Genomic DNA, 9,215 nt, shown 5'->3' with positions numbered 1-9,215 from the left:
AGCGATAACAAGGGGGTGGACGGCACAGTTTGGGTGAAACAGCCTGTTGGTAACGCCACGGGTCGATTATTAACACAGAACGACACCAGAGTGGAATCAGGCCCTACACCATATGCAAAAGACAGAATCGACGGTGCCTACTCCAGCTTTCATTGTTTGTGTGACATGGAGATGTTGCAGCGCATCAGGGACTGTACTGTGGCTGAGGCGCACCGGGCGCAAGGAAAAAACACAACATGGGACTTGTCTGTGGAGGAATTGGAAGCATTCATTGCGGTCCTGTATGTCCGTGGGCTATACGGCAATAGACAAGCGTCTTTGGATGGCTACTGGTCATGTTTAAAATCAGATTTCTTTCGAGACACAATGCCAATGGACCGCTTCACAGAAATCATGCGGTACCTGCGTTTTGACACAAGAGAGATCAGACGCCCCCGGACAAATTCTAACAAATTCGCCGTGGTCTCAGAAGTTTGGAACGCGTTTGTACGGAACTGCGTTGCATGTTACAAGCCAGGGTTGAACATCACTGTTGAGGAGCAACGGTTCCTTACAAGTGGGGAGGTCATCAAGTTTTCGTTGACCGCTGACGTAGACAGCAAGTACGTGCTAAATGTCATTCCTCATGTCGTTCCTTATTCGTGGGAAGATGAATCTCAGAAGCCTGAAAATGTGGCATTGAAGCTTGTGGAACCTTACCTCGGTGCGGGGAGAAATGTCACTACGGACAAGTTCTGCACATCCCTGCCATTAGCAAATAAGTTGATTGCCAACAATACCAACTTGGTCGGGGCCGTGAGTCATTGCGGACGAGAGCTGCCTCCCGTGATGCGTAATCAGGCACAGACAAAGCTATACTCCACTACCGTGCTAAAGCATGACAAAGCAACCCTTACGGTTTACAGAAGTAACCCAAGAAAGAACGTCTGTATTCTGAGCACTATGCACCCGACTGTCGCCATCGGGAGCGACCGAACGAGAGAACCGGAGACCGTGACGTTCTATAATAGCAACAGGGTAGGTTTCACAGTACGATATTTTTTAAACATCATGCCATACACGTGTCATGCACTTGCAGACTACCAAATGGGTTGTTGTTTTTCATTTGGGGATGTAATGCTAATCAATTGTATTCTATCCCATAGGTTGACGTAAATAGGATGACAAGAGAGCGTACGGTGGAGGTTGTGACAGGGTTGGAGAAAGGAGGTTCACACCGCTGGCCCCTTGCGGTATTCTTCAACCTTCTTGACCTGGCTGCAATCAACGCATATGTTTTGTTCACGCAATGCACCGCTAAGACAGTGCCAAGGAGAGATTTCGTCATGGATCTGGCATTCGAGCTTCGCGAGAAGCACATGAGGGCCAGTGCCGGTGCCTCCCCTCCCACCCATCCAGGACACAGTCTGTGAAACGAAGACCCGGAGCAAGGTGCGCAGATCGACACGGAACAAGGCTCCTGAAAGCTGTGGGTAGTGCAACGGATTTGCTTGTGGGTCTTGCGCACGCAAATATCCAGAACAACAGAAGACGAGAGATGACTTCATGCGTTAGGCTAAAGGCGCATATCCCAAAGGCACAAGATACTGTCTCCAGTGAATTAACAACCGAGTCTGTGTTATAGCATGGATATATTGCCACTAATTCTCCTGTATGCATGTGATGTTTCAACATTGTGTTTTGCACCCTACCAATTGTGTTACAAATAAAATGCAGAAACTTGATAACGTTGTATTTTTTTTATTCAAAGAAAAAATTAAAAACACAAGACAGGTTTTACACGAATTGTCTATTATCAATTGATAACCATTACATTTATGAGTTATGTAAAAAATGATGATTGTGACATTACCAAGTTTTGAATGCAGATGATTTGATAGTGGATAAGACATACTTTTGTAATGTCCAGCCAGTTAGAATTGTGTCATTACTAAAAGCAAGACAAGTGACTATAAAGTATTATGCCAACACGTGTAACCCCTGAAAAGTCGGGTGTTTTAGTGTACTCTAATTCCTCTTCAACGTTTAGTAAAATATACACTAAATGATTACACCCTATATTATCATACAGTAATTGATAAATATATAGGCTAGGCTATGACAAGAGTATGCTGCATGTGCAACAGCTATACCAGGGATTCTATGTTTTTTGGGGTATATAAAAACTGCTGGTAAAATGGCATATCGTTTTCTATTACTAAACTAGATATGCTGTTTACCTCAAGCATTTCATCATAATATGATAATTAAACTAGAAAGGTACTAGAAAACATGGCTTTGAATTGACAAGCGACATATGATGATCGATCTCTCTTATGTAGCCTATATTGTTTGTCTTTAATGAAAGCTAATTGGAATTTACACAGTCACTACATTCAGAAGTAACGTACCATCCCATTCCTATCAGGGCCTGGCCAATTTGATGTACGGTGCTTCTGACCGATTGTACGTCAATAGGAAAATATACAGTATATATATATCTTTTTTTTTTAATGGTATGATGCAATGCACCGCTAATCAAGATGCTTTCTTAACATACTTGCTTGCCCCTCCAAATAAAATATTTCAATATTTAAACAGAAAGAAGCATCAATCTCCGATAAAGGGCTGCAGGTAGCCTAGTGCTTAGAGTGTTGGACTAACAACCGAAAGGTTGCAAGATCGCAAGATCGAATCCCTGAGCTGACAAGGTACACATCTGTCGTTCTGCCCCAGTTAATCCACTGTTTTTAGGCCTGTAATTGAAAATAAGAAGTTGTACTTACTGACTTGGCTAGTTAAGAAAAATGAAGCATCTGAGTGAGAGCTAAACATTGTCCCTTTGTCTCTGTATGTGTAGCGCATGTATCTGATGTTGTCTGGGCCAAAAAGAGTATGGCATGTATTTTAACCAGACAGCATCAGATACATGGGCTGCATAAACTGAGTGTACAGTACAAAGCACCTTCCTGATATTGAGTTGCCCCCCCCCCCAACCTTTGCCATCAGAACAGCCTCAATTTGTCAGGGCATGGACTCTTCAAGTTGTCAAAAGTATTCCACAGGGATGCTGACCCATGTTGACTCCAAGCTTCCCACAGTTGTGTCAAGTTGTCTGGATGTCTTTGAGTGGTGGACCATTCTTGATACACACAGGAAACTGTTGAGTGTGAAAAACCCAGCAGCCCTGCAGTTTTTGACATCTGCATTGCTTGCTTTTTGGGGCCTTAGGCTGGGTTACTGTATAGCACTTTGTGACATCTGCTGATGTTAAAAGGGCTTTATAAATACATTTGATTTATTTATTTATTGACACAAACCATTGCGCCTGGCACCTACTACCATATCCCAGTCAAAAGCACTTAAATCTTTTGTCTTGCCCATTCACCCTCTGAAGTCACCCTCTGAAGTCAGAGGGTGATACATCTCTTGATGAGATGTATCAAGAGATCTATGATGATAAATATGGCATTTTTTCAGTAGATTCCGATTCTGACTGTGAGACGTATGGGATCCCTGCCAGGGTGCCAGCGGCACCACAACGCAAGCAGCAAAACTCCCGCAGTTGCTACAGTCAACATGGGCGCAAAAAAGCCCCTACGTTGCCCACTGTGGAGCCGTCACCAACTGAGATGGAGAGCGATAACAAGGGGGTGGACGGCACAGTTTGGGTGAAACAGCCTGTTGGTAACGCCACGGGTCGATTATTAACACAGAACGACACCAGAGTGGAATCAGGCCCTACACCATATGCAAAAGACAGAATCGACGGTGCCTACTCCAGCTTTCATTGTTTGTGTGACATGGAGATGTTGCAGCGCATCAGGGACTGTACTGTGGCTGAGGCGCACCGGGCGCAAGGAAAAAACACAACATGGGACTTGTCTGTGGAGGAATTGGAAGCATTCATTGCGGTCCTGTATGTCCGTGGGCTATACGGCAATAGACAAGCGTCTTTGGATGGCTACTGGTCATGTTTAAAATCAGATTTCTTTCGAGACACAATGCCAATGGACCGCTTCACAGAAATCATGCGGTACCTGCGTTTTGACACAAGAGAGATCAGACGCCCCCGGACAAATTCTAACAAATTCGCCGTGGTCTCAGAAGTTTGGAACGCGTTTGTACGGAACTGCGTTGCATGTTACAAGCCAGGGTTGAACATCACTGTTGAGGAGCAACGGTTCCTTACAAGTGGGGAGGTCATCAAGTTTTCGTTGACCGCTGACGTAGACAGCAAGTACGTGCTAAATGTCATTCCTCATGTCGTTCCTTATTCGTGGGAAGATGAATCTCAGAAGCCTGAAAATGTGGCATTGAAGCTTGTGGAACCTTACCTCGGTGCGGGGAGAAATGTCACTACGGACAAGTTCTGCACATCCCTGCCATTAGCAAATAAGTTGATTGCCAACAATACCAACTTGGTCGGGGCCGTGAGTCATTGCGGACGAGAGCTGCCTCCCGTGATGCGTAATCAGGCACAGACAAAGCTATACTCCACTACCGTGCTAAAGCATGACAAAGCAACCCTTACGGTTTACAGAAGTAACCCAAGAAAGAACGTCTGTATTCTGAGCACTATGCACCCGACTGTCGCCATCGGGAGCGACCGAACGAGAGAACCGGAGACCGTGACGTTCTATAATAGCAACAGGGTAGGTTTCACAGTACGATATTTTTTAAACATCATGCCATACACGTGTCATGCACTTGCAGACTACCAAATGGGTTGTTGTTTTTCATTTGGGGATGTAATGCTAATCAATTGTATTCTATCCCATAGGTTGACGTAAATAGGATGACAAGAGAGCGTACGGTGGAGGTTGTGACAGGGTTGGAGAAAGGAGGTTCACACCGCTGGCCCCTTGCGGTATTCTTCAACCTTCTTGACCTGGCTGCAATCAACGCATATGTTTTGTTCACGCAATGCACCGCTAAGACAGTGCCAAGGAGAGATTTCGTCATGGATCTGGCATTCGAGCTTCGCGAGAAGCACATGAGGGCCAGTGCCGGCACCGCCTCCTCCCCTCCCACCCATCCAGGACACAGTCTGTGAAACGAAGACCCGGAGCAAGGTGCGCAGATCGACACGGAACAAGGCTCCTGAAAGCTGTGGGTAGTGCAACGGATTTGCTTGTGGGTCTTGCGCACGCAAATATCCAGAACAACAGAAGACGAGAGATGACTTCATGCGTTAGGCTAAAGGCGCATATCCCAAAGGCACAAGATACTGTCTCCAGTGAATTAACAACCGAGTCTGTGTTATAGCATGGATATATTGCCACTAATTCTCCTGTATGCATGTGATGTTTCAACATTGTGTTTTGCACCCTACCAATTGTGTTACAAATAAAATGCAGAAACTTGATAACGTTGTATTTTTTTTATTCAAAGAAAAAATTAAAAACACAAGACAGGTTTTACACGAATTGTCTATTATCAATTGATAACCATTACATTTATGAGTTATGTAAAAAATGATGATTGTGACATTACCAAGTTTTGAATGCAGATGATTTGATAGTGGATAAGACATACTTTTGTAATGTCCAGCCAGTTAGAATTGTGTCATTACTAAAAGCAAGACAAGTGACTATAAAGTATTATGCCAACACGTGTAACCCCTGAAAAGTCGGGTGTTTTAGTGTACTCTAATTCCTCTTCAACGTTTAGTAAAATATACACTAAATGATTACACCCTATATTATCATACAGTAATTGATAAATATATAGGCTAGGCTATGACAAGAGTATGCTGCATGTGCAACAGCTATACCAGGGATTCTATGTTTTTTGGGGTATATAAAAACTGCTGGTAAAATGGCATATCGTTTTCTATTACTAAACTAGATATGCTGTTTACCTCAAGCATTTCATCATAATATGATAATTAAACTAGAAAGGTACTAGAAAACATGGCTTTGAATTGACAAGCGACATATGATGATCGATCTCTCTTATGTAGCCTATATTGTTTGTCTTTAATGAAAGCTAATTGGAATTTACACAGTCACTACATTCAGAAGTAACGTACCATCCCATTCCTATCAGGGCCTGGCCAATTTGATGTACGGTGCTTCTGACCGATTGTACGTCAATAGGAAAATATACAGTATATATATATCTTTTTTTTTTAATGGTATGATGCAATGCACCGCTAATCAAGATGCTTTCTTAACATACTTGCTTGCCCCTCCAAATAAAATATTTCAATATTTAAACAGAAAGAAGCATCAATCTCCGATAAAGGGCTGCAGGTAGCCTAGTGCTTAGAGTGTTGGACTAACAACCGAAAGGTTGCAAGATCGCAAGATCGAATCCCTGAGCTGACAAGGTACACATCTGTCGTTCTGCCCCAGTTAATCCACTGTTTTTAGGCCTGTAATTGAAAATAAGAAGTTGTACTTACTGACTTGGCTAGTTAAGAAAAATGAAGCATCTGAGTGAGAGCTAAACATTGTCCCTTTGTCTCTGTATGTGTAGCGCATGTATCTGATGTTGTCTGGGCCAAAAAGAGTATGGCATGTATTTTAACCAGACAGCATCAGATACATGGGCTGCATAAACTGAGTGTACAGTACAAAGCACCTTCCTGATATTGAGTTGCCCCCCCCCCCAACCTTTGCCATCAGAACAGCCTCAATTTGTCAGGGCATGGACTCTTCAAGTTGTCAAAAGTATTCCACAGGGATGCTGACCCATGTTGACTCCAAGCTTCCCACAGTTGTGTCAAGTTGTCTGGATGTCTTTGAGTGGTGGACCATTCTTGATACACACAGGAAACTGTTGAGTGTGAAAAACCCAGCAGCCCTGCAGTTTTTGACATCTGCATTGCTTGCTTTTTGGGGCCTTAGGCTGGGTTACTGTATAGCACTTTGTGACATCTGCTGATGTTAAAAGGGCTTTATAAATACATTTGATTTATTTATTTATTGACACAAACCATTGCGCCTGGCACCTACTACCATATCCCAGTCAAAAGCACTTAAATCTTTTGTCTTGCCCATTCACCCTCTGAAGTCACCCTCTGAAGTCAGAGGGTGATACATCTCTTGATGAGATGTATCAAGAGATCTATGATGATAAATATGGCATTTTTTCAGTAGATTCCGATTCTGACTGTGAGACGTATGGGATCCCTGCCAGGGTGCCAGCGGCACCACAACGCAAGCAGCAAAACTCCCGCAGTTGCTACAGTCAACATGGGCGCAAAAAAGCCCCTACGTTGCCCACTGTGGAGCCGTCACCAACTGAGATGGAGAGCGATAACAAGGGGGTGGACGGCACAGTTTGGGTGAAACAGCCTGTTGGTAACGCCACGGGTCGATTATTAACACAGAACGACACCAGAGTGGAATCAGGCCCTACACCATATGCAAAAGACAGAATCGACGGTGCCTACTCCAGCTTTCATTGTTTGTGTGACATGGAGATGTTGCAGCGCATCAGGGACTGTACTGTGGCTGAGGCGCACCGGGCGCAAGGAAAAAACACAACATGGGACTTGTCTGTGGAGGAATTGGAAGCATTCATTGCGGTCCTGTATGTCCGTGGGCTATACGGCAATAGACAAGCGTCTTTGGATGGCTACTGGTCATGTTTAAAATCAGATTTCTTTCGAGACACAATGCCAATGGACCGCTTCACAGAAATCATGCGGTACCTGCGTTTTGACACAAGAGAGATCAGACGCCCCCGGACAAATTCTAACAAATTCGCCGTGGTCTCAGAAGTTTGGAACGCGTTTGTACGGAACTGCGTTGCATGTTACAAGCCAGGGTTGAACATCACTGTTGAGGAGCAACGGTTCCTTACAAGTGGGGAGGTCATCAAGTTTTCGTTGACCGCTGACGTAGACAGCAAGTACGTGCTAAATGTCATTCCTCATGTCGTTCCTTATTCGTGGGAAGATGAATCTCAGAAGCCTGAAAATGTGGCATTGAAGCTTGTGGAACCTTACCTCGGTGCGGGGAGAAATGTCACTACGGACAAGTTCTGCACATCCCTGCCATTAGCAAATAAGTTGATTGCCAACAATACCAACTTGGTCGGGGCCGTGAGTCATTGCGGACGAGAGCTGCCTCCCGTGATGCGTAATCAGGCACAGACAAAGCTATACTCCACTACCGTGCTAAAGCATGACAAAGCAACCCTTACGGTTTACAGAAGTAACCCAAGAAAGAACGTCTGTATTCTGAGCACTATGCACCCGACTGTCGCCATCGGGAGCGACCGAACGAGAGAACCGGAGACCGTGACGTTCTATAATAGCAACAGGGTAGGTTTCACAGTACGATATTTTTTAAACATCATGCCATACACGTGTCATGCACTTGCAGACTACCAAATGGGTTGTTGTTTTTCATTTGGGGATGTAATGCTAATCAATTGTATTCTATCCCATAGGTTGACGTAAATAGGATGACAAGAGAGCGTACGGTGGAGGTTGTGACAGGGTTGGAGAAAGGAGGTTCACACCGCTGGCCCCTTGCGGTATTCTTCAACCTTCTTGACCTGGCTGCAATCAACGCATATGTTTTGTTCACGCAATGCACCGCTAAGACAGTGCCAAGGAGAGATTTCGTCATGGATCTGGCATTCGAGCTTCGCGAGAAGCACATGAGGGCCAGTGCCGGTGCCTCCCCTCCCACCCATCCAGGACACAGTCTGTGAAACGAAGACCCGGAGCAAGGTGCGCAGATCGACACGGAACAAGGCTCCTGAAAGCTGTGGGTAGTGCAACGGATTTGCTTGTGGGTCTTGCGCACGCAAATATCCAGAACAACAGAAGACGAGAGATGACTTCATGCGTTAGGCTAAAGGCGCATATCCCAAAGGCACAAGATACTGTCTCCAGTGAATTAACAACCGAGTCTGTGTTATAGCATGGATATATTGCCACTAATTCTCCTGTATGCATGTGATGTTTCAACATTGTGTTTTGCACCCTACCAATTGTGTTACAAATAAAATGCAGAAACTTGATAACGTTGTATTTTTTTTATTCAAATAAAAAATTAAAAACACAAGACAGGTTTTACACGAATTGTCTATTATCAATTGATAACCATTACATTTATGAGTTATGTAAAAAATGATGATTGTGACATTACCAAGTTTTGAATGCAGATGATTTGATAGTGGATAAGACATACTTTTGTAATGTCCAGCCAGTTAGAATTGTGTCATTACTAAAAGCAAGACAAGTGACTATAAAGTATTATGCCAACACGTGT

At 44.1% G+C, this 9,215-nt stretch overlaps 3 protein-coding genes across 3 annotated transcripts; all 3 read left to right on the top strand.

Annotated features, from left to right (window-relative positions):
* Positions 1-8: 8 nt before the first annotated feature.
* LOC139567168 (uncharacterized) lies at positions 9-1,727 on the top strand. Its single transcript, XM_071388665.1, has 2 exons — positions 9-1,017; positions 1,146-1,727. The coding sequence occupies exons 1-2, from the start codon at positions 166-168 to the stop codon at positions 1,410-1,412; spliced, it is 1,119 nt and encodes a 372-aa protein (XP_071244766.1). The 5' UTR covers positions 9-165; the 3' UTR covers positions 1,413-1,727.
* Positions 1,728-3,413: 1,686 nt separating this feature from the next.
* LOC139541187 (uncharacterized) lies at positions 3,414-5,035 on the top strand. Its single transcript, XM_071345561.1, has 2 exons — positions 3,414-4,634; positions 4,763-5,035. The coding sequence occupies exons 1-2, from the start codon at positions 3,417-3,419 to the stop codon at positions 5,033-5,035; spliced, it is 1,491 nt and encodes a 496-aa protein (XP_071201662.1). The 5' UTR covers positions 3,414-3,416.
* A 2,001-nt stretch (positions 5,036-7,036) lies between these two features.
* On the top strand, positions 7,037-8,967 carry LOC139567164 (uncharacterized). Its single transcript, XM_071388652.1, has 2 exons — positions 7,037-8,257; positions 8,386-8,967. Exons 1-2 carry the CDS (start codon positions 7,040-7,042, stop codon positions 8,650-8,652), a joined length of 1,485 nt encoding a protein of 494 aa, XP_071244753.1. The 5' UTR covers positions 7,037-7,039; the 3' UTR covers positions 8,653-8,967.
* Positions 8,968-9,215: the final 248 nt, after the last annotated feature.

This window comes from Salvelinus alpinus, chromosome 2, assembly GCF_045679555.1.
Source record: "Salvelinus alpinus chromosome 2, SLU_Salpinus.1, whole genome shotgun sequence".
NCBI classification, from domain to species: Eukaryota; Metazoa; Chordata; class Actinopteri; order Salmoniformes; family Salmonidae; genus Salvelinus; species Salvelinus alpinus.
Note: the sequence above shows the minus strand (reverse complement) of the source record. Positions and strands in the feature narration are given on the sequence as shown.

Excerpts from the sequence above, each read along its gene's own strand:
- LOC139567168 (XM_071388665.1), top strand. The coding sequence starts at position 166 with ATGGAGATGTTGCAGCGCATCAGGGACTGTACTGTGGCTGAGGCGCAC. Across the intron at positions 1,018-1,145 it reads CGTTCTATAATAGCAACAGG|GTTGACGTAAATAGGATGAC; the intron begins GTAGGTTTCACA and ends TCTATCCCATAG.
- LOC139541187 (XM_071345561.1), top strand. The coding sequence starts at position 3,417 with ATGTATCAAGAGATCTATGATGATAAATATGGCATTTTTTCAGTAGAT. Across the intron at positions 4,635-4,762 it reads CGTTCTATAATAGCAACAGG|GTTGACGTAAATAGGATGAC; the intron begins GTAGGTTTCACA and ends TCTATCCCATAG.
- LOC139567164 (XM_071388652.1), top strand. The coding sequence starts at position 7,040 with ATGTATCAAGAGATCTATGATGATAAATATGGCATTTTTTCAGTAGAT. Across the intron at positions 8,258-8,385 it reads CGTTCTATAATAGCAACAGG|GTTGACGTAAATAGGATGAC; the intron begins GTAGGTTTCACA and ends TCTATCCCATAG.